General features: G+C 40.7%; 1 protein-coding gene across 1 annotated transcript in view; it reads right to left on the reverse strand.

Annotated features, from left to right (window-relative positions):
- Window positions 1-242: 242 nt before the first annotated feature.
- The window catches only part of LOC134802733 (angiotensin-converting enzyme), a 44,523-nt gene continuing 24,287 nt past the window's right edge, over window positions 243-20,478 (reverse strand). Inside the window, exons 2-17 of the mRNA XM_063775401.1 lie at window positions 18,602-18,678; window positions 18,136-18,355; window positions 17,646-17,765; window positions 16,680-16,899; window positions 12,065-12,147; window positions 10,950-11,058; window positions 10,172-10,286; window positions 9,659-9,811; window positions 8,644-8,768; window positions 7,678-7,762; window positions 5,986-6,079; window positions 5,232-5,306; window positions 4,174-4,248; window positions 3,330-3,463; window positions 1,718-1,816; window positions 243-424 (exon numbers count right to left, since the gene is read on the reverse strand). Of these exons, the coding sequence (XP_063631471.1) occupies window positions 247-424; window positions 1,718-1,816; window positions 3,330-3,463; window positions 4,174-4,248; window positions 5,232-5,306; window positions 5,986-6,079; window positions 7,678-7,762; window positions 8,644-8,768; window positions 9,659-9,811; window positions 10,172-10,286; window positions 10,950-11,058; window positions 12,065-12,147; window positions 16,680-16,899; window positions 17,646-17,765; window positions 18,136-18,355; window positions 18,602-18,678 (1,962 nt within the window). The 3' untranslated portion in view covers window positions 243-246. The remainder of the gene's footprint in view (window positions 425-1,717; window positions 1,817-3,329; window positions 3,464-4,173; window positions 4,249-5,231; window positions 5,307-5,985; window positions 6,080-7,677; window positions 7,763-8,643; window positions 8,769-9,658; window positions 9,812-10,171; window positions 10,287-10,949; window positions 11,059-12,064; window positions 12,148-16,679; window positions 16,900-17,645; window positions 17,766-18,135; window positions 18,356-18,601; window positions 18,679-20,478) is intronic.

Genomic DNA, 20,478 nt, shown 5'->3' on the forward strand with positions numbered 1-20,478 from the left:
TGATAGAGTGTTCACTCCATACATCAGTTTTTGTACCAAAACGACTATTATTTTCGCAGTCGACATCTAGTATCGAGTAGCGGAATTATCAGTACCGCTACTCGATACTAGATGTCTCTCGTGTCGTGGCGTGGCGACTCACGTTACATGAACAACAATTTAGGTACAACTAATATTAGAAGCAGAAGGAGTTGAACAAGGTATTTAGAGTATCCAAATAAAAATACAGTTTAATACAAACAGATTTTATTTAAAGAAACATAATATAACCACGAGCAACATTAACACATTCGACGCCCCGGTGCGTTCTGTGGCGTCTCGGAGCGGCGCGAAGAGCGCGACGTCGTGATAGTTGGAGCTCCAGCCAATGAGAGGCTCGTCCCGGTTTTGGACCCGCAGCCACAGCTCTAGAGGTCGGAAGTACCTGTGGAAAGAACCATTTGTTTAACCAGGCCCCGTAGACAACACGTCAATCGCTAACGCTTCGTAGCGAACGAAACGCAACTGTCACTGTCACGCTAATATAAAAGAGTGATCTTCTTCTTCTTCGTTACATTCTTAACAGAGTGATCGTGGCCATTATGTAGACTTTTGACCGACTTGTTTAACGACACGTCGCCATTCCTCCCGTAGAGCTGCTTTCCGTGAGCATTCGCTTACTGTGGATTTCGAGATAATCACAAGATCTTGAGACGATTTAGAGATCAACTAGATCTACATTCGATATCGACTAGATGTGACTTGGATATCTAAGTCATAACTTGTCGAAATCGTTCAAGAGGACCTCCGGAAATGCTCCGGAATCGCGGAAACGTCAATTTTGACATATATCTATCTTACAAATATCTTTAAATTATCCGTATCGTAACTTGTTGAAGTCTAGTTAAAATCTAATTAATTTTCCGAATCGAGCCGACTGGCTTTGATTTGGTCGGTCCAAAAGAGAGAGTCCGGAAAGAGTGATAGAGAGACACAAAGCGATTCGATGGCGAAGCGCTAGCGATCGTCACCTTGGCTATAGAGGATCATTTATTAGGGTTCCGTACCCAAAGGGTAAAACGGGATCCTATTACTAAGACTCCGCTGTCCGTCCGTCCGTCCGTCCGTCTGTCACCAGGCTGTATCTCACGAACCGTGATAGCTAGACAGTTGAAATTTTCACAGATGATGTATTTCTGTTGCCGCTATAACAACAAATACTAAAAAGTACGGAACCCTCGGTGGGCGAGTCCGACTCGCACTTGTCCGGTTTTTTTAACCTCTATCATCCCACGGTCCTAATATCAGTGCAAATTACCCCCGATGAAATTTGAATCATGAAGTAATGGAACAGAGTTGCTTTTGATTTGTTTAGTTCAATTTTAAAAGCCTGCAATGCAAAGTAACGCGCAAGTTACGAGATGCCCTAAATATTTTATTTATCTTATAATTCAAATATTTTATGTGTATAATATTTAAAACGTTCGCGTTTTGAACACATATTAACTCACATTTAGAGATAGATATAGATCTTTATTTGCATACCAGTACAGATTTTACATACATGGACCCTGGAAAATTTATAGACGGGTCTATTGCGAAACCTCTGTCTCCTCACCTGTCACCTGTGTGTGTGTCTGTGGGTCTGTGTCGAAACGTCAGTAAATAAACCTAACAAAATAAATTCGCGATAGACCCGTCTATAAATGTGAGTTAACATTTTAAGTGTAGTAATTACTTGACTAAAGACTCAGGTGATATCCTGTTGGTCTTCCCTCTAGTCATGGCTCTGATGACATCTGAAGTTGGCTTCGAGGCTCCAGGCTGCATCAGCTCACTGGTGACAAAAAAATACAAGCTTTTATTTAACTTGCCCTGTATGCTAGTAATGGGTCAAATCTTGGAAGCTAAATTTGACCCACTTACTGATTTCCGATTGAGCTGAAAAAATCGAATGAAAATGCAATATTATGATGACATGGGGCTGATCTAATGATGGAGACAGGAGGTGGCCATGGGAACTCTATGATAAAACAACGCGAACTAATTGGGTTTGGGGTTATTAGAATTGTCTCGATGTGTATTAGTCGCATGTGGAAAGAAAAGTACATTCAGCAATAAAAGTCTTTACCAAAAATGACATATTTGCCAAAAACTTATTCCAAAAGGAAAGCCGTTTCATCATGATCATTTCATCATCGATAAAACAGACTCTCGTAATCAGTATGATTATTGCTTTCATAGGTTATACAAGTATATTTTATTGGTTCAGCTATTTTTGATACAGAGCAGAATTTGATGGGTCAAACAGATCACTGTGTTATGTCTTTCCTGTAGACACACACAAGAGTTAAGGGCTATAAAGGTTAATTTTCTTATTTAACCCTTATCCACGTGAAAAGGTCCTCCTTTTATTTAAAGAACTATGATAAAATCATTACTTACATGCCCACAAGCTGTTAACTATTGCCCACAGGAGAGAAAACTAGTGTGTTATCGCGAACAGCACATTTTTCTCTCCTGTGGGCAATAGTTAACAGCTTGTGGGCATGTAAGCAATGATTTTATCATAGTTCTCTAAATAAAAGGAGGACCTTTTCACGTGGATAAGGGTTAAATAAGAAAATTAACCTTTATAGCCCTTAACTCTTGTGTATGTCTACAGGAAAGACATAACACAGTGATCTGTTTGACCCTGATATAGAGGCCAACGAACTAGAAATTCCGTCGCTGCTAGACGTCGACTACGAAAATAATAAGCGTTGTAACAAAACTGATGTATGGAATGAGCACTCTATGCTTACTTAATTCTCTATGCCCATGCACATCGCAACACCAGACGGGTTGTAACTTGTAAGCGGATAATATCGTCGGGTGACAAGCAAAACTCACTAAGTACTATCAAAAAATTAAAGTAACAATGCACTTTATTACACTTGTAACACGGTTTATTGTCCAATAATTTCAATGATGTTAGTTAGTGACTTTTGCTTCTCACCCGACAATATAAGTAGATGGTCAAGCAAATCTTGTCAGTAGAAAAAGGTGCGAAATTCAAATTTTCTATGAGACGACATCCCTTCGCGCTTACATTTTTCAAATGGGGTTGGCAACTGTCAAAGGTTTGCATAGATGGCGCCATCATAGCTTGCCCCTTTTTCTATGAGATTTGGCTTAAAGCGCTGGCATCCAGGGAATTAAAAAAACAAATATTTGACGCAATCCTAGGGATTGACAGGGCAAGCTATGATGGCGCCATCTGCCAAATACTATGACCGGCCGACCCCATTTGCCGACTTTTTCTACTGACAAGATCTGCTTGACCAACTTTATATGGTAACTGGACTCACCTGAGTACCCGGCCGGCCTCCCGGCTCCTATACACGTCACACTCGTGTAAATGCCCTGAATGGCCGGCGGCCACGCAGAGTTGCTCGAATATCTGGAACTCTAGGATCGTGGCTAGGAAGTATTTGATGTATTCCTGTAGGCAAATATACATTTTATACAACGTGTACCATCAATAAATTAGAATATTACAGAAACACCACGCTGCGCTCTAAAACCCGCATTGTTGACGTAGGCGAGAAAACCTCTAGGCTCAAATGGGACTGGGTCGGTCACGTCTACCGCATGCATCCGGAGAGGTGGGCTAGCTTAGCCACCAAGTGGATGCCGGTAGAGGGACGTGGACGCGGCAGGCCCAAATGGAGATGGCGAGATGACCTGGACAGCTTCCTGAACAACTGGCCGGAGGAAGCACCAAATCGGGAGTCATGGAAATTAAGGGGAGACGCCTTTGCCCAGCAGTGGGACGCTCAAATAGGCTAGGAAAAAACAAAATACAGATACTATTAAGATGACTCTACTAAGAGAATTGAATACGAATGGTAAGTACCTACCACACCATTTTCAATTTCTATATACCAGTTGCATTTCAAATTGCACCTTTTTTTATAGATTTTGGAGTGAGAGCGTCATTTATTTGTTAGACAATTGACAGGTGTGAGATAGTTTTAAATTGTTGCTCACGAAAGTAAACAATCGTAATAAAACAAATGCAGTGATATACACTCATCAGCTGCCATTAATGTATTAGACAAATTTTAATATAAAATTACTATAATTTTTACTTTTTTGCCAATTTCCATAACACGCACTGCACATAACGGTGTATATATAAACATGACTTACTTGGTCTGAAATGATGTGGTATTTAGATCCAGGGTCAAAATCGGCTTCTGATCTCGATATAGGAGGAACCACGCCCTGAAATATAAATAATAAAAAATCCGCAATGAATTTATCACGACATTAATCGTGCTTTCAAACTGTGGTCGTCGGTTCAAACTAGAGTTGTGCCCTTCTCGAGAACGTTCCCTGTTTTGTATGGGAAATGTTCTCACTCGAAAATATTACTCATAGGAAACGGAGAACGTTCTCGAGAACTTCACAACTGTAGTTCAAACCCTGGCATGAAACCAGATGAAGCGAATTCATGAATTGAATACATTTCATTTATTTCCTTTTCGACGTCGTGTCAAACACAAAAGCTGTCGGACGCCACGTCATCACCAAAGTGTCATAACTGAAATTGAACTTTATAAGTAACAGGTAGCAGGTAGGTCTATGTTGCTCTGTGGTTAGTGACGGATTAATCCGTCTATGGCGTTGGACCTACGGTGCGGATATCCGCCATTGGCGTCCAAAAAGTTAATGTTGAAATGTGCACCCAGTGGTAGTACGTATAACTAAAACCAGGTATTATTCAGTCAGTAGTGATTGTATTTACAAAAGTTTACTTAGCAAAAATCGAACAAGAGCATTGGTACTAGATGATACAGGGTGGCTAAAAAAAATTCTGCATTCCTGTTGCTAGGGAGGTTTTGGGATTATATACTGAGCAACTTTTACTATGGGACCAATACGCCCCGAATACGTGAAAAAAAATTTGGCTGTTTCATACATTTTGGCTATTCCATTTTCTATGGCAGAGTAATTTTTTTTACGCGATTTCGGAGTTGTCCCATAGTAAAAAGTTGCTCAGTATAATCCCAAAACCTCCCTGGCAACGGGAATGCAGTTATTTTTTAGCTACCCGGTATATTATTAGTAGTCATAGTCAATGAGGCACATTTCAAGATAAAAGAAAATTAATATAAATGTTAACTAATTAAACGTAGTAAAAGTAAAAATAACATCAATGCGGTATTTCTTTTTAATGTGTGAAAATTGTTGTAAGTCTTAGGTACCTGGTATCGTAGTTTCATTTGCCACCATCTTGAATTCATATTTTGCACACCATCTTCGAACACCGACCAGCGCCACTGCAAATAATAATTAGTCAGGTTATTCGAGTCCACCTTGTATAATTACTGATACCAATTTGTTAATAAAAAAAAAAGTATGTATATTTATTTCATAAATTAATATTACAAGAATTGTTATACATCATACAGTTCATCATATACTTAGTTGTGATTTAAAAGACATCGTGCATCTTAGTTTGCAGCTGAAATAGATGGCCCTATACTGCGCCTTGTGCTCACTGAATGTTCATACGTCAACTTTTGACACTCAGAGCTACCGCACAATGTCTATAGCGCCAACTACATCAGCTGCCTATTGGATGCACGAATTTCATTAAATGATTGAAATCAGTGTATACAGGGTGCTTCCCATAACACGAACAATAAATTAAATTACAGACTCCTTATTTATATACATACTTTAAGAATCATTTGTAATGAAACCCACGTACCAAGATATCCCGGTACCAAGACATTTAACCACAGAACCGCAATGTGAATATCCATTGCTTATAAAACTTTGATTTAAATTATTATTTTTTTCTAAACAAATAATCTTAAATCATCGGGACCACTTGGTGGTAACTTTGGATACTCCAAGGTATCTCCAGTTTGATTTATTGCTCGTGTTATATGAAACACTCTGTATAAGTACTTACATATTTACAATATTTACATAGGTATTATAAATGTTTACCTGGTCCACCATAAATGCGAAGGGTAGATACGCAACTTTTTCTAAAGCCATTGTCATTAGGAAGTTCATGCTCACTTCATAGGGGTCGTGGGACCTGTGGACATTACATTATAATACAACACAAGTAAGGCCCCATTCGCACGACAGCTTAAAAAGCGTTGCGTTAAAACCCGACGTTGGCGCTTTTTTACCGTTTCCAATATTTGTGTTCATATGAACGCTTAAAAATCACTTGTGAGTTGCACTGCCACGTACGCATCTCAGCAAAGCCATACTTTATTTGCTATTACGACGTATTATTTGAATATAGCTTGAATATTTCAGGAATTTGTAAGCAAAAGTTGACATTTTTAAGGTGAAACTAATAATAATCTTGACGATTGACACCAAAAATTGACACTTGACAGCCAACTGACAGCAGCGCCGGCGCTTTTTTAACGCTTGTGAGAACAGATACACGGAGTTCCGTATGCTCTATTCAATTTGACGTCAACGCTCAACGCCGAAAATCGAACAGTGCTCGATAAAAAAGCGCCGCGCTTAAAAACCGCCTTCGTGTGAATACATACATGGTTATCCATTTGCGTCATTCAAACGCTTTTTTAACGCGCGTTGAAAAAGCTGCCGTGCGAACGGGGCCTAACTGTCGGCAAAAAACCGGGCAAGTGCGAGTCGGACTCGCGCACGAAGGGTTCCGTACCATAATGCAAAAAACGGCAAAAAAAACGGTCACCCATCCAAGTACTGACCCCGCCCGACGTTGCTTAACTTCGGTCAAAAATCATGTTTGTTGTATGGGAGCCCCACTTAAATCTTTATTTTATCCTGTTTTTAGTATTTGTTGTTATAGCGGCAACAGAAATACATCATCTGTGAAAATTTCTGTCTAACTGTCTAGCTATCACGGTTCGTGAAATACAGCCTGGTGACAGACGGACGGACGGACGGACAGCGGAGTCTTAGTAATAGGGTCCCGTTTTACCCTTTGGGTACGGAACCCTAAAAATTAGCCACAATCTATCTAGAATTTAGCATTGCAACAAGGAGAACTTTTTGGAGTTGCCAAATTTCTGTAAAAAAGTTCTCAGAAGCAAACAATGAAAACATGACTAGACCTTACTAGATAAAGGCTTATATGTAATTAAATATTCCTCCTGCCGGTCTAATTAATAAATTAATAATAAAACAAATCATGGTCAAATTCAATAATGTTCACTAAAGTGTTTCGTAAAGGCTAGTCCAGACGGGATGATCAAATCGACCGATTTACTCAGAAAAAAAATGACAATCTCCAATTTAATCACCAATTTTAGATTAGGTGATAACTGAGCGCTCTAAATTAAAAGCAAATGCTCCAAACGCGAATACTAGCGTCACAAATTGGTATTCTTGCGTTCGCACCTGCATTTTATCTGTAATATTGGTCATAATCGGCGAGCCAAATTGGCGTTTGCGTCCACACCACCTGATTTGATCAGACAATTTAAGCAGATTTGTGAAAAATAGTTCCAGTCTGGAATGGCAAACGTGTAGAGTCAGACCAAAAAATGTATGCAGCGGATTTGATAGCCCCCGCAGTGCACGTGTTATTTTAAACGTCATACTTCTATGAATTTATGACGTATAAATAACACTTACACTGCGTGGTCCGCTGCAGAATTTTCTTGGTACTAGAAATTTTGTTTGTCTCACTTATTCTGGTACAGTCCGACGCGCTGTAAGTGAGGCAAGTTGTACACGGAGAGCGTGGCTGCGTTGGCCACCGCCTCGTGGAAAGCTGGAACAATAGCGTATATATACAGTAAACTACACAGATAACTGTAGTTTTAGTATTTGTTGTTATAGCGGCAACGCTGGAAATACATCATCTGTGAAAATTTCAACTGCCTAGCTATCACGGTTCATGAGATCCTGGTGACAGACAGACGGACAGTGGAGTTTTAGTATTAGGGTCCCGTTTTTACCCTTTGGGTACAGAACCCTAAAAATTGATTAAGAAGGAACCATTAAAATAAAACTAAGTTTAAGTAGTATAATATTTTTCTCAAAAATGGACGGCAAAGTCGACTTTGCCGTTTAAAAAATAGGTTGCGAAGCGCGTAGTTTATGGTCAGTCAAAAATTAAAAAGTTAAAAACATTGCAGTCTCGATTTTGGGACTGCAATGTTGCATACAAATTCCATTATTTGTCGAGTTCCAAACTTTTTAAAAGTTGAAATGGCCATATCAAATGAAGGCACAGGCCCATTAAACAGCCAAACAGATGATTAGTACCGCGACTATTTAGCTGTCTCAAATAGGTTGGCGTATTTTCGGCAGAAAAATACACTTCTATTTTTTTATTAAAAAAATAAAAAGGCGGCAAAGCTAATTTTTTCAATTGTTTCTACTTTTTTCTGTGAAAATATATAAGAACGTAAGAAAGTTGCTTTTGTAAAATATTTCTATGATATTTATATTTCTTGCACCATTTTTGAGAAAAGCACTATATATGACTCGGCTGGAAGGCTACTTGCTGGCTTCGGATTCAATTACTCCCAAGGTCGTCCGTTTAAAACGAATCCTCAGCCTGCAAGTAGCTACTTCCGAGCCTCGACAATAATGTACTATATACTACAGCGCAGTAATTTTATGAAACATGGCATTAGTATGACATACCAGGATTAGCGCCATCTCTGAATAATTGCGGCTGGTCGGCGTACTGAAGGTAGTATTGAATGTGCGCCATCTCGTGGTGCGTCGAGATCAGGTCTTGCATGGTTACCTCCGTACATTGTTTGATACTGTAACCAAAAATAAACAAAAAAATTTATTATTCATTTCATCTTAGTCACTTTAGTTATCACAGTCACTTAACTCACTTTAGTCATTTTAGTCACTTCAATGGCTTTAGTCACCTTAGCTATTTTAGACTCTATAGTCTGTATCTTTAGGTATTTAAATAAAAGTAAATAAAATCTACCCTCAAATTGCTCCTTAAGCCAGTTGAGGGTAGATAAAAACATTACATGATCAAATAATGTAGGTTAAAGTCAGGTCGTTCAGTGTCTGATCAAGGCGGTTTTGTATTTGGTTGGTTAACCAATCAATGTTATAACTACCCGAAAATGTACAAATTGTTTGTTTACTTTTATTTAAATACCTAAAGATACAGACTATAGTCACTTCTGACATTTGAGATACTTATGAGTAATTTCAGACATTAGTCATTTTAACTAATACCACCACTAATGTCACCATACACCTTATTCACTTATGTCACAATAGTTAACATCAGTCTGTCTGGTAGTTTGCCACAATTCAGCGGCGCTGGTTTCAGTCTCGACCTGTCTCTACTAACGTCACTCTAGTTACCTTAGGCCCACTTGCACCATTCCACTAACCCGGGATTAAGCGGTTAAACCGTTAACCTAATGTCAAATTGTACTGGTAACTATGGTAACGCCAGGCTTAACCGGTTAACCCCTGGTTAGTGGGATGGTGCTAGTGGCGCTATGGTTACTATGGTTACCATGGTTACCAGTACAATTTGACACTGGGTTAACGGTTTAAAAGGTTAACCCCGGGTTAGTGAGATGGTACAAGTCGCCCTTAGGCACTTTAGTAAACTTGGTCACTTTAGTCACTTCAGCCGCGCTAGTTACCTTACTCTGTGTGGTTATTTGCCACTCACCGATAATCTATCCTGTTACAAAAGTCCCAAGCACTAGCGGTGCACTGTACACTTCTTTGCGGTGGTCGCACCAGCATCGATCCACGCCAGAATTCAGGGGGTGCGGGTTTGAGTCCCATCGAGGTGTAGAACTCTTCGGCCATTTGGAACATCCTGTAATATACGAAAGTGTTTTCTAAGTACAAGCCTTGTTTAAGTAAATTGTGACATCCCACGGGTAAAGGTACCTTATGGCGGTTAGCGCTCACGCTATTACTAACGCCACTCCAATACTAATGCGGTACTATGCGACGTAAGCGCCACCCGCCATTAGGTACCTTTATACCATTTTAAATTCTTGCGTTTTGTACACATATTATTTATGTGGTCTTTCCGTGACCACAGCTGGTGCAACTCAGATGAAACGTCGGAATTTAAGGTAAAAACAATGAAATTATATCGCGGTAGACCCGTTTGTGTAATTAAATATGTGTACAAAACGCGAGAGTTTAAAGTAGTAAGTATTTAGCGAACCTTAGTGGAGTGAAGCCCTGTCTCAGCATCTCAGCTGTTACATCAATATTGGGAGATTGTGGAAACGGCATCACCAGGTCCATGATGGACTTCCAATTTTGCGCCCACATGTTGCCTGGAACACATAACAATTTCATTATATAAACTCCTGTATATAAAAAAAATTACAATGTAATTTTGCTTTTTGCCATGTTGCCATGTGCATAAGGGTCCTTCTCTGGTGGAAAGCCACATATGTTTACAACGAATCAATCTCACAATTTAATCGATTATCGCTCGACATGTTTTAAAATTCGATTTCGATTCGATTCGATTGCGAAATAATGGTCTGTTTGACAGCTGGAAATAATAGGGACCGTGCGCGTTGGAGGGTCTGCCACCTTGTGGCCTGAATCGGAAACATGTGCACATATACTACATTGCCAAAGCAAGTGCTACCATCTACCGTTCTCGTCGGTATGTTTCCTTGTGCGTAGTAGGTTCTGCCATCTTGTGGTCTACTTCGGAAGCATACTTAAACGACACATTTAAGCCTCGCGCCAAAAATCTGACGGCTCCTATGCTGCCCCCTATCGTTCATGCACGGGGCCTATTGGCATTGTACGGCTTGTTTTGTGGTCACCGGATTGTCAAACGCCAATGATGAAAACTGGAGTTAACAATGTAGTCGCGGAGTCGTACAGGGCCATCGACATCAGCTGTCAAAGTCTGTTACACGTCTAATATAATCAGTGTCATCTTCAGTAGAAGTGTTTTAAATGGTGGTATTATTATGTACCTAGTAGATGTGAAGGTATGGGCCCATCAGAGCGTACTGTGGTCTCCCCGTATCTCTGCACCAGTCGTCTGCGCACGTATGTGAACAGCTGCTTGTACAGTGGCGCTACCTGTGACGTATATTAGTTATTAGGATAGTTGTGACACTTGTGACCCTGCTTAAAATCCGGAATTTTTCGAATTTTTAGAAACACAACACTGATTTATTCACGATTTTTACACGTTATTAAATTGTACAACGGAACTTAATCGCATGTTTAAGATCTTCTCCGAGACCACGGGGACAACGCCGTCCTCGAAACGTCAGAGGTAAATCTTAAAACCTAAATATGCGATTAAGTCCCGTTGTACAATTTTAGAATCACGTTCGGTAAAATAAAATAAAAAAAATTACGTAACGTTACCATGGAGATCTGTCCACAACGTTCCCATGGAGATCTGTCCACAACGTGACATTTTTTCGTGCATGCTACCGGTGTTCATCGATTTATAAGACGTTATCACGTCAAAAAATGTTTCAAGGTAAAAAATAATGCGATTTTGACGTGATAACGTCTTATAAACCGACTTTACAGACAACCATTTTTTTAATGATGGAAAAGAGCAGCCGAATCCCCTGATGGTAAGCAATTACCGTTGCTCATAGGCACCTTGCGTCACCGGAGGGGTTGCAAGTACGTAGCTAGCCTTTGAGAAAGGAGTACGCTCATCTTGAAGGTTTGAATGTCGCATCAATAGGGAATATTACGCAAAACTCTGCGTAGGGGGCGCCACTACCACTATCCATCACAATCTGTGGGTCTACCGCGAAACAAGAACATCGAAATTCCGTTATCTAATCTCTCTATCACTCTTGCATATTCGAGCGATAAAGAGGCAGAGGAGAGAGAGGGAGAGAGGAGAGGGAGAGGGAGAGGAGGAATTTCGATTTTCCCGTTTCCCGGTCAGCCCTTGTTAACAAACCGCCTTGATGCATCAATGTCATATTTTATTGTCTGTGAAAACTTGTCAAAAAAAAAAACAGTTTAAGGCACAGTATGTATAAGTTACTAGATAGCTTAGTGCTGCACTCTGGCGGCAGTACATTGCAGTAATACTCCCTATAGAGAAGTATACCTGATTGTATGTTTCTTCTACGCTGGCTCTGAAAGATGGATCGTCGTATGCTGCTCTCATCTGCTCACCGGCGTCTCTGTATCCTGAAAAAGAAAATATAAATGTTATTTTCTTCAGAACTGGTTGTCGACTATAGTTAACAGCTATACTCTGTATCTTTAGGTATTTAAATAAAAGTAAATAAAATCTACCCTCAAATGGCTCCTTAAGCCAGTTGAGGGTAGATGAAAACATTACATGATCAAATAATGTAGGTTAAAGTCAGGTCGTTCAGTGACAGATCCAGGCGGTTTTGTATTTGGTTGGTTAACCTATAAATGTTATAACTACCCGAAAATTTACAAATAGTTTGTTTACTTTTATTTAAATGCCTAAAGTACAGAGTATAAGTTACAAGAACTTAAACACTGACATCGAAGACTGACTCTCACTTTAATCCGACACGCTGAAATGGTGTATTGATGTACCCATTTGTCCCCGCCCCACGTGACCGCTGCCATATATGAGGCGGGGAGCAGGAACAAATGGGATTGATTTATATGCAGCGCCTGTTCCCACTGTGCCCGGGCGGGGACAAATGGGAATACGCCGCAGAAATAACAAGAAACATATGGCATGACATTAAAGTAGTTAAACATACTTTATGTTTTATATGTGGGATTAACTAGTTTTCGTCGCAATTTCTAAATTGTAACAAGTACAAAGAAACGTTACACTTGTATAAGGTCGTTTTTCAAAAAGTTGGCACCGCCAGGTTAAAATTTATGTTTTTCAAAAATTTTGCATTTTCGCATTTTTTTTTATTGGGATCGTTAAAAGGCAACTTAAACTATTAGAAAATGTGGAAGGGAAGCAATTCCTTCAATTAGTTTAGAAGATATAGGCGTTTGAAATTCAGGTGAATGATATCAAGGACAGGTGAAAGATATTTTGTGTCCAGGTTATCGATAGTAGAAGCAGGTTATCGAGAAATAAGTACAAATTCCAATGAAAATATTGACAGGTTATCGAGAGGCGTCATTAACCTGTGTCCGTTGCCGTTAACCTGGTTTCTTGTCATCATTCACCTGAAATGAGTGTCATCCACCTGTCCACCACATCATTTTCAACGTCTTCTAAAAATAATCGAAAAATGTGTCATTTTCTATAAAAAGGGACCTTATAGTCCACTACGATGATTAAAATTTTGGATTCTGACCCACCTCACCTTCGATTCGATTCCCAATTTAACAACAAGTTTCTGTGCATAAGTAAACATTCAATCTTGCTGTCTATTCACCCTGGCAGTACCTAGTGGAACTCAGGTTTGGTGCAACATAGGCACATGCTGTTTTGGTCATTCGATAAGTCTTGATGAGGAATTGGGTGGGCGGTACCCAAGATAGAGCTGATGCTGAATCCTCGGAGTACCTAGTGGAACTCAGGTTTGGGGCAACACAGACACACACTGTTTTGGTCATCCAACACGTCTTGATGAGCACTTGGAAGAGCAGTACCCAAGATAGAGCTGATGCTGAACCCTCGCAGTACCTAGTGGAACTCAGGTTTGGTGCAACATAGACACACGCTGTTTTGGTCATTCGACACGTCTTGATGAGCACTTGGAAAAGTGGTACCCAAGATAGAGCTGATGCTGAACCCTCGCAGTACCTACTGGAACTCAGGTTTGATGCAACATAGACACACGCTGTTTTGGTCATTCGACACGTCTTGATGAGAACTTGGGAGGGCAGTACCCAAGATAGAGCTGATGCTGAACTCTCGTAGTACCTAGTGGAACTCAGGTTTGATGCAACATAGACACATGCTGTTTTGGTCATTCGACACGTCTTGATGAGCACTTGGGAGAGCAGTACCCAAGATAGAGCTGATGCTGAACCCTCGTAGTACCTAGTGGAATTCAGGTTTGGTGCAACATAGGCACACGCTGTTTTGGTCATCTGACACGTCTTGATGAGCACTTGGGAGAGCAGTACCCAAGATAGAGCTGATGATGAACCCTCGCAGTACCTAGTGGAACTCAGGTTTGATGCAACATAGACACATGCTGTTTTGGTCATTCGACACGTCTTGATGAGCACTTGGGAGAGCAGTACCCAAGATAGAGCTGATGCTGAACCCTCGCAGTACCTACTGGAACTCAGGTTTGATGCAACATAGACACACGCTGTTTTGGTCATTCGACACGTCTTGATGAGGACTTGGGAGGGCAGTACCCAAGATAGAGCTGATGCTGAACCCTGGCAGTACCTAGTGGAGCTCGGGTTTGGTGCAACATAGACACACGGTGTTTTGGCCATCCAACACGTCTTGATGAGCACTTGGAAAAGTGGTACCCAAGATAGAGCTGATGCTGAACCCTCGCAATACCTAGTGGAACTCAGGTTTGGTGCAACATAGACACACGCTGTTTTGGTCATTCGACACGTCTTGATGAGCACTTGGGAGAGCAGTACCCAAGATAGAGCTGATGATGAACCCTCGCAGTACCTACTGGAACTCAGGTTTGATGCAACATAGACACATGTTGTTTTGGTCATTCGACACGTCTTGATGAGCACTTGGGAAAGCAGTACCCAAGATAGAACTGAAGCTGAACCCTCGCAGTACCTAGTGGAATTCAGGTTTGGTGCATAGGCACACGCTGTTTTGGTCATCTGACACGTCTTGATGAGCACTTGGGAGAGCAGAACCCAAGATAGAGCTGATGATGAACCCTCGCAGTACCTAGTGGAACTCAGGTTTAGTGCAACATAGGCACACGCTGTTTTGGTCATCCAACACATCTTAACGAGCACTTGGGAGCGCAGTACCCAAGATAGAGCTGATGCTGAACCCTCGTAGTACGAGTGGAATAGACTTGGTTCATCATAGGCATACGCTGTTTTGGTCATCCAGCACGTGCTGGGAGAGCAGTAGGTACCCTAGATAGAGAAATCCTTGAAGAGTTCCGTTCTGATCTTCATCAGCAGTTCCACTTCATCAAATGTCACTTTTGTGTATGTATATGCTTGATTTGTAAATAAAAACACAAAAATCACTATATGTATGCCTTTAAGATTTGAGGAGTTCCCTCGATTCTTCATGGATCCCATCATCAGAGCTGGGTTTTGACAAAAACGGGACCAATCTGTATGCATATACATACAATCAAAAAAAGAATTTTCAAAATCGGTCAGGTAAACAAACGTTAAGCATTGAGGTTTCAGATTATCATCATCATTCACTTGCTCTTGCCCCATTCATTTGGGGTCGACGCAGCATGTCTTTTTCTTTTCATCCATCACAAATCTACTTACGACATTAGTGTAACAAAATTTTTTTTCAAAAAAAAATCCAGGGAGGAAAATGGGGTCTACGTTTGTATAGAGAAACAGTTATCCACTAACGACTTAATAAACATAATCACTGTTTGAGTATCTGTAACGTGGATTTCAAATAGTTATCGTTCACCTGTCATATGGCAGGTGAATGACGCTTCATTCACCTGCCAGTGCATCATTCACCTGACTTTTTTGGACAGGTTAACGAGACTTAAGACAAAAGTACACAAATTTGAATAATATACAGCTTTAACCGACAGAATAGTTTTTATTCCTAAATTAACACACAAAAGCGATATAACCGCTATATAATTATATAGTTACGAATATTAGTTGTGGTATCAGTGACATTAACCTGCCGCAAAATCTCATCCACCTGGCAGTTTTAGCCAGGTGGACGATATGCAGGTGATGGGGAAAATGGCAGTTATATCGTGAATATACAAAATGTATTAGCTTGATGAACTCCATACTTAGGAATATAAAACTAAACTATTGATTACGTTACATATCTTAATAGTAATGCGATAGGTTACACAATTAGCAAGATATCGACGCCAGGATAAAGAGTACTTATCCATTACAAACTCCAATTTCCGATACTTTGTCGTTTGTGTTTTATTTGCGAAGCACAATAACCACGTCTTCGTGCTACCAGGTGATAGCTGATGAGTGACGGCTTCGGCTCGTGCGGAGTGAGACGGGATAGGTGCGGTGGGGGTTATACAATCGTCGTGAACGTGACGCGCCAGGTGAATGTTAAAAATTGCCTTGGACAAACTTTGAAGCCGAATAACTTAAAATATAAGTATAATATTGTTATGCGATAGTAATACTTTAAAAGTTAAGGATATATGTTAATAAAATACGGTAATGACGTTAAATTAAGTTAATAATTTGTGTGGTTTTCATAGCTCGGAACATCAGTACCTCGCGTTAGGACACGGCAGGTTAACGGATAAACGTAGTTACAATATTTTTTTTTGTAATCAATTTTTATTAAATCCTTTTTAAAGTATTAGGCCTCTGTGTAAAAAGTCTCTCTAAATATGTGTTAAAATTTTATATATAAAAATTATACATAATGAAAAAAAGTTTTAACATTAACCTATTTACAGGTGGCGGTGCCAACTTTTTGAGAAATGACCATAAGTAACTTCGTAGCGTAATGTAGGAATATCACGTTCGGTACAGCGCCATCTAACGTTGTCTTTGGGAGTTTGGCAGCAGTGAGTAAAAGAGATAGTGAAACAGAGCAAACGTGACTAATAGTGTGCGAGAAAGAGACAGACCTGTGGCTATCGCAGCCTGGTTAGCCAACTGCACGTATCTCATGAACCGGTTCTTCAGCTTCGGGCCGGTTTTGTCCCGGAAGCTCCTCCACACGTACAGCAGTTCCGATTCGATCCGGGAATGCGCCAGGATCCGGGATATCTCAGGGTCTAGCTGCATGTCGCAGTAGGAGGGGGTCTCTTCGTAGTACGGTTGGGTGTAGGAGGATGTCATTTGATCCTGGAAGCCATGACATATTTTACTGAGGAAAAAGTGTCCCCAAATTTTTTGGTCCGTTTGGTTAGGGTTTTCAATACAATACAACCTTCTATGACCGTAACAAAATGAACAAAATTTGTTTTATGAAAAATTGGGGACACTTTTTCTTGATTCTAAGTGGAAATATTTAAAAAAATCCAAAATCTAAAGTCAAGTTGAGGGTAGGTAAAGTAAACGTACTGGTGCTCGACGCGGTCCCATGTCATGTCATCTTGAAACTTAAGTCATTGTAAATAGAGGTGACAGCAAGGTGTCAACTATTGGGCATTAGCATGTCGAGCATTAGTACGTTTACCTTAGGCCTTTTTAAAATAGAAATGCCCAATAGGTTCTCTAAGATCCCATCATTTCATTAGATCCCTACCCAATAATAATTTGACTAGCCTGCTAGCAATAGCACCTATTCGAGCAATAAGGACCGTGCGCGTTGGAGGGTCTGCCATCTTGTGGCCTGAATCGGAAACATATTTGCACATGTACATTTCCAAAGCAAGTGCTACCATCTACCGTTCTCGTCAGTACGTTTCTTTGTGCATAGTAAGTTCTGCCATCTTGTGGGCTACATCGGAAGCATAAACGACACATTTACGCCTCGCGCCAAAAATCTGACGGCTCCTATGCTGCCCTCTATGGTTCATGCACGGGGCCTATCCCAAAGATTAGAGAATCTGGTCTTTCGAAATCATTAAGTCTGGTAAATAATTTACCTGGTATCCTGTGCTTGGGTACTGTATCCTTGGCACGTGGGGGTCATAAGGTTTCTGGCCGTAAGGACAGATCTTGGCCGAGTTGTATATTTCCTTCATCTCTGCGATTAACTGTTGAATCTGGAACAGGCATTAGAAATTCAGAATCATTTATCTAACACACATTCTAGACAGGCAACGTTAAACAACCCCAACCAGTAGGGCTAATATGGTCGGCGCTTTATCATTTGTCACCATACCTGTCACGTTCAAACAAAACTCCTTAACTGGCTCCAGTTGAGGGTAGATGAAACCATTAGATGATCAAATAATGTAGGTAAAGTCAGGTCGTTCAGTGACTGATCCAGGCGGTTTTTGTATTTGGTAGGTTAACCAATAAATGTTATAAAAACCCGAAAATGTACAAATTATTTGGTTACTTTTTTTAAATACCTAAAGATACAGAGTATAGGTGTAGTAGGCTGGACTGGAAATGAGACAATCTGCTTACCTCAGCAAACTTATCATCTGGTAGCGCAGCTCTGCTACTCTGCACTATCTTGCTCAACTGCCGCCTGCCCTGAGCATCTGGCAGTCGACTGCCATCGAAGGCTGCAGCCTTCCTCCACGAAAGCCGTTCGAACTTGGAGCTGATTGCCAACTCTTCGAGCATACGCCGCCGGTTCATCTCCGTTATGTTGGTGACGAACTTCCATTGGGATATCGTTACTCTGAAATATAAAAAGTTTTTAATCATTTAATTTTTGTCGTCTTGGCTAAGCCTGCAGCTCGGGAAGGCTCCTTTTAAGAATATTTTTGACGGACCTCTTAGAGACTGTTTCTTAAATCCAACTTGTATACCTACTCCAAAATCAGGCAATCTTATCTATCCTGTATCTGGCCGGATATTAAAATAATGACTGGATAAGCCGGATACTGGATAGTAACCGAATATCCGGTGCATTTCTAGTTGTTACCTGTAGCACATCCCTGACGCTTCTCGGTCGTATTCTCTTAGGAACTGCTGGGCCTCTGCTGCGTTGCTGTTTGAACCCTGGAACAGAATTGTATTTGCTTTATTTTTAACAAAATCTTCCTCGCGTTGTCCCGGCATTTTGCCACGGCTCATGGGAGCCTGGGGTCCGCTTGGCAACTAATCCCAAGAATTGGTGTAGACACTAGTTTTTACGAAAGCGACTGCCATCTGACCTTTCAACCCAGAGGGTAAACTAGGCATATGGGGATTTGATGGTTTCCTTACGCTGTTTTCCTATACCGAAAAACGACTGGTGAATATCAAATGATATTTTGTACATGAGTTCCGAAAAACTAATTGGTGCGACCCGCGACCCGCGACCTCTGGATTGTAAGTCGTACGCTCTTACCGCTAGGCCACCATTCAAATATTATTCTGATTTCAGGTTACGTTCGAATTGGCCTGTTATGCCGGCTACATACGTAACGATAAATCGTTGCGATAAAACTGTGCAGTCCGACTGTGCAGATAAATCGAACCGTGTGTATGACAAATCGTTACGATAAATCGTTGATCGGTGGCAGTTGCAAATTATATCAGAAAAATCGTTGTCGAAGCGAACTGCACAGTTTTATCGTTGCGTGTGGATGGCGACCGTTCATTTCGGCAGTACTTCACGTCGCTCGCTTGTGTGCGCACGTGGGTTACCTATTATTCAAGTAAGTACATTAATGAAAAAAATAAACTTTAGAATTTGGAAAGTAAAGAAAGTGAATTAAACTAACATTTATTATGTGTAATCAAATATATGTCGGAGAATGGCTGAAATGTGCCATCTATCGCCTTCAAGAGGCGTTTTGTCATGCAAACCTTGACAAATAGAGCAAACTAGGGTGTTACGTACACTTGAGTGGCGTTCGACGCAGTTCCGCCAAGACGTCATAGAGTGCGCTCTTAAAACAATTGAAGTCCAGAACAATTGAAGTTATGCTGTCAATCAATCTTCAGAAGGAGAACGATGAGAACGAACGGGGGAAGATGACGTCTGTGGCGGCTCCTGGGTCTAATCCACTAGTTTGCTTAAGATAAGAAACGTAACGCGTGCTGTGATTTGTAATGAGTCTTGTGCAGTAAAGATTGTGAGTTGAACATCGTATTTCATTGAAGGCCCTCGTCATCCACGATTGAAGGTTCTGATGTGCTGCCGATAGTATGATACGCCCACAATTCCCGACATCAGAAGTGTGGCCGAACACAGGGAATTCGCTACGGAATTCCTCTTGAAAGCTCAAATTTGCCAAATGAAGGTGGACTGAAGGTCCCAAAAATCTACCCTGATTTTGAAAATCCCTGGCATTCTTAATTCAAGAATTTTAAAGGCCTTAGAAAATGAAGAAATCTCATGCTATCGCTGGTGGAAAATAAAGAAGTATCGTGATGGAAAATATTTGAAGTGAAATGACAGTTGACATATTTGATATTTTATAAATTGTGATCCAGTTTTTGCATTGCTTTTTATGTTATGTTGTGTGAAATTTTCGTGAATGTTGTTAATGTTGTAACTCTAAGTAATACGTTTACAGTCCTTTGCACCATGAAGAATGAAGATAGTTGCTGCGAGATCTCCCATCTCGCACGGGTTGGAGCTGCGGTTGCAGAAACGTGGGTGCCTTAGTTTGTTTACAGAAGCTGAGAGGAGCTGCATATTTACTGGTTGCCAGACTGTCGCTGGAAGTTGGAAATCGCGTGAGTTGCGTCCATTGTTTTATGATTTGTAACTGTGTTGAGTGTACCTCACAAAGCCGGCGTGATGGGTTCTAGTTAGGAAAATATGAGAACAGATACCTACCTACGAGATATCTACTCTAGCCTTTAATG

This window comes from Cydia splendana, chromosome 25 (assembly GCF_910591565.1).
Source record: "Cydia splendana chromosome 25, ilCydSple1.2, whole genome shotgun sequence".
NCBI classification, from domain to species: domain Eukaryota; kingdom Metazoa; phylum Arthropoda; class Insecta; order Lepidoptera; family Tortricidae; genus Cydia; species Cydia splendana.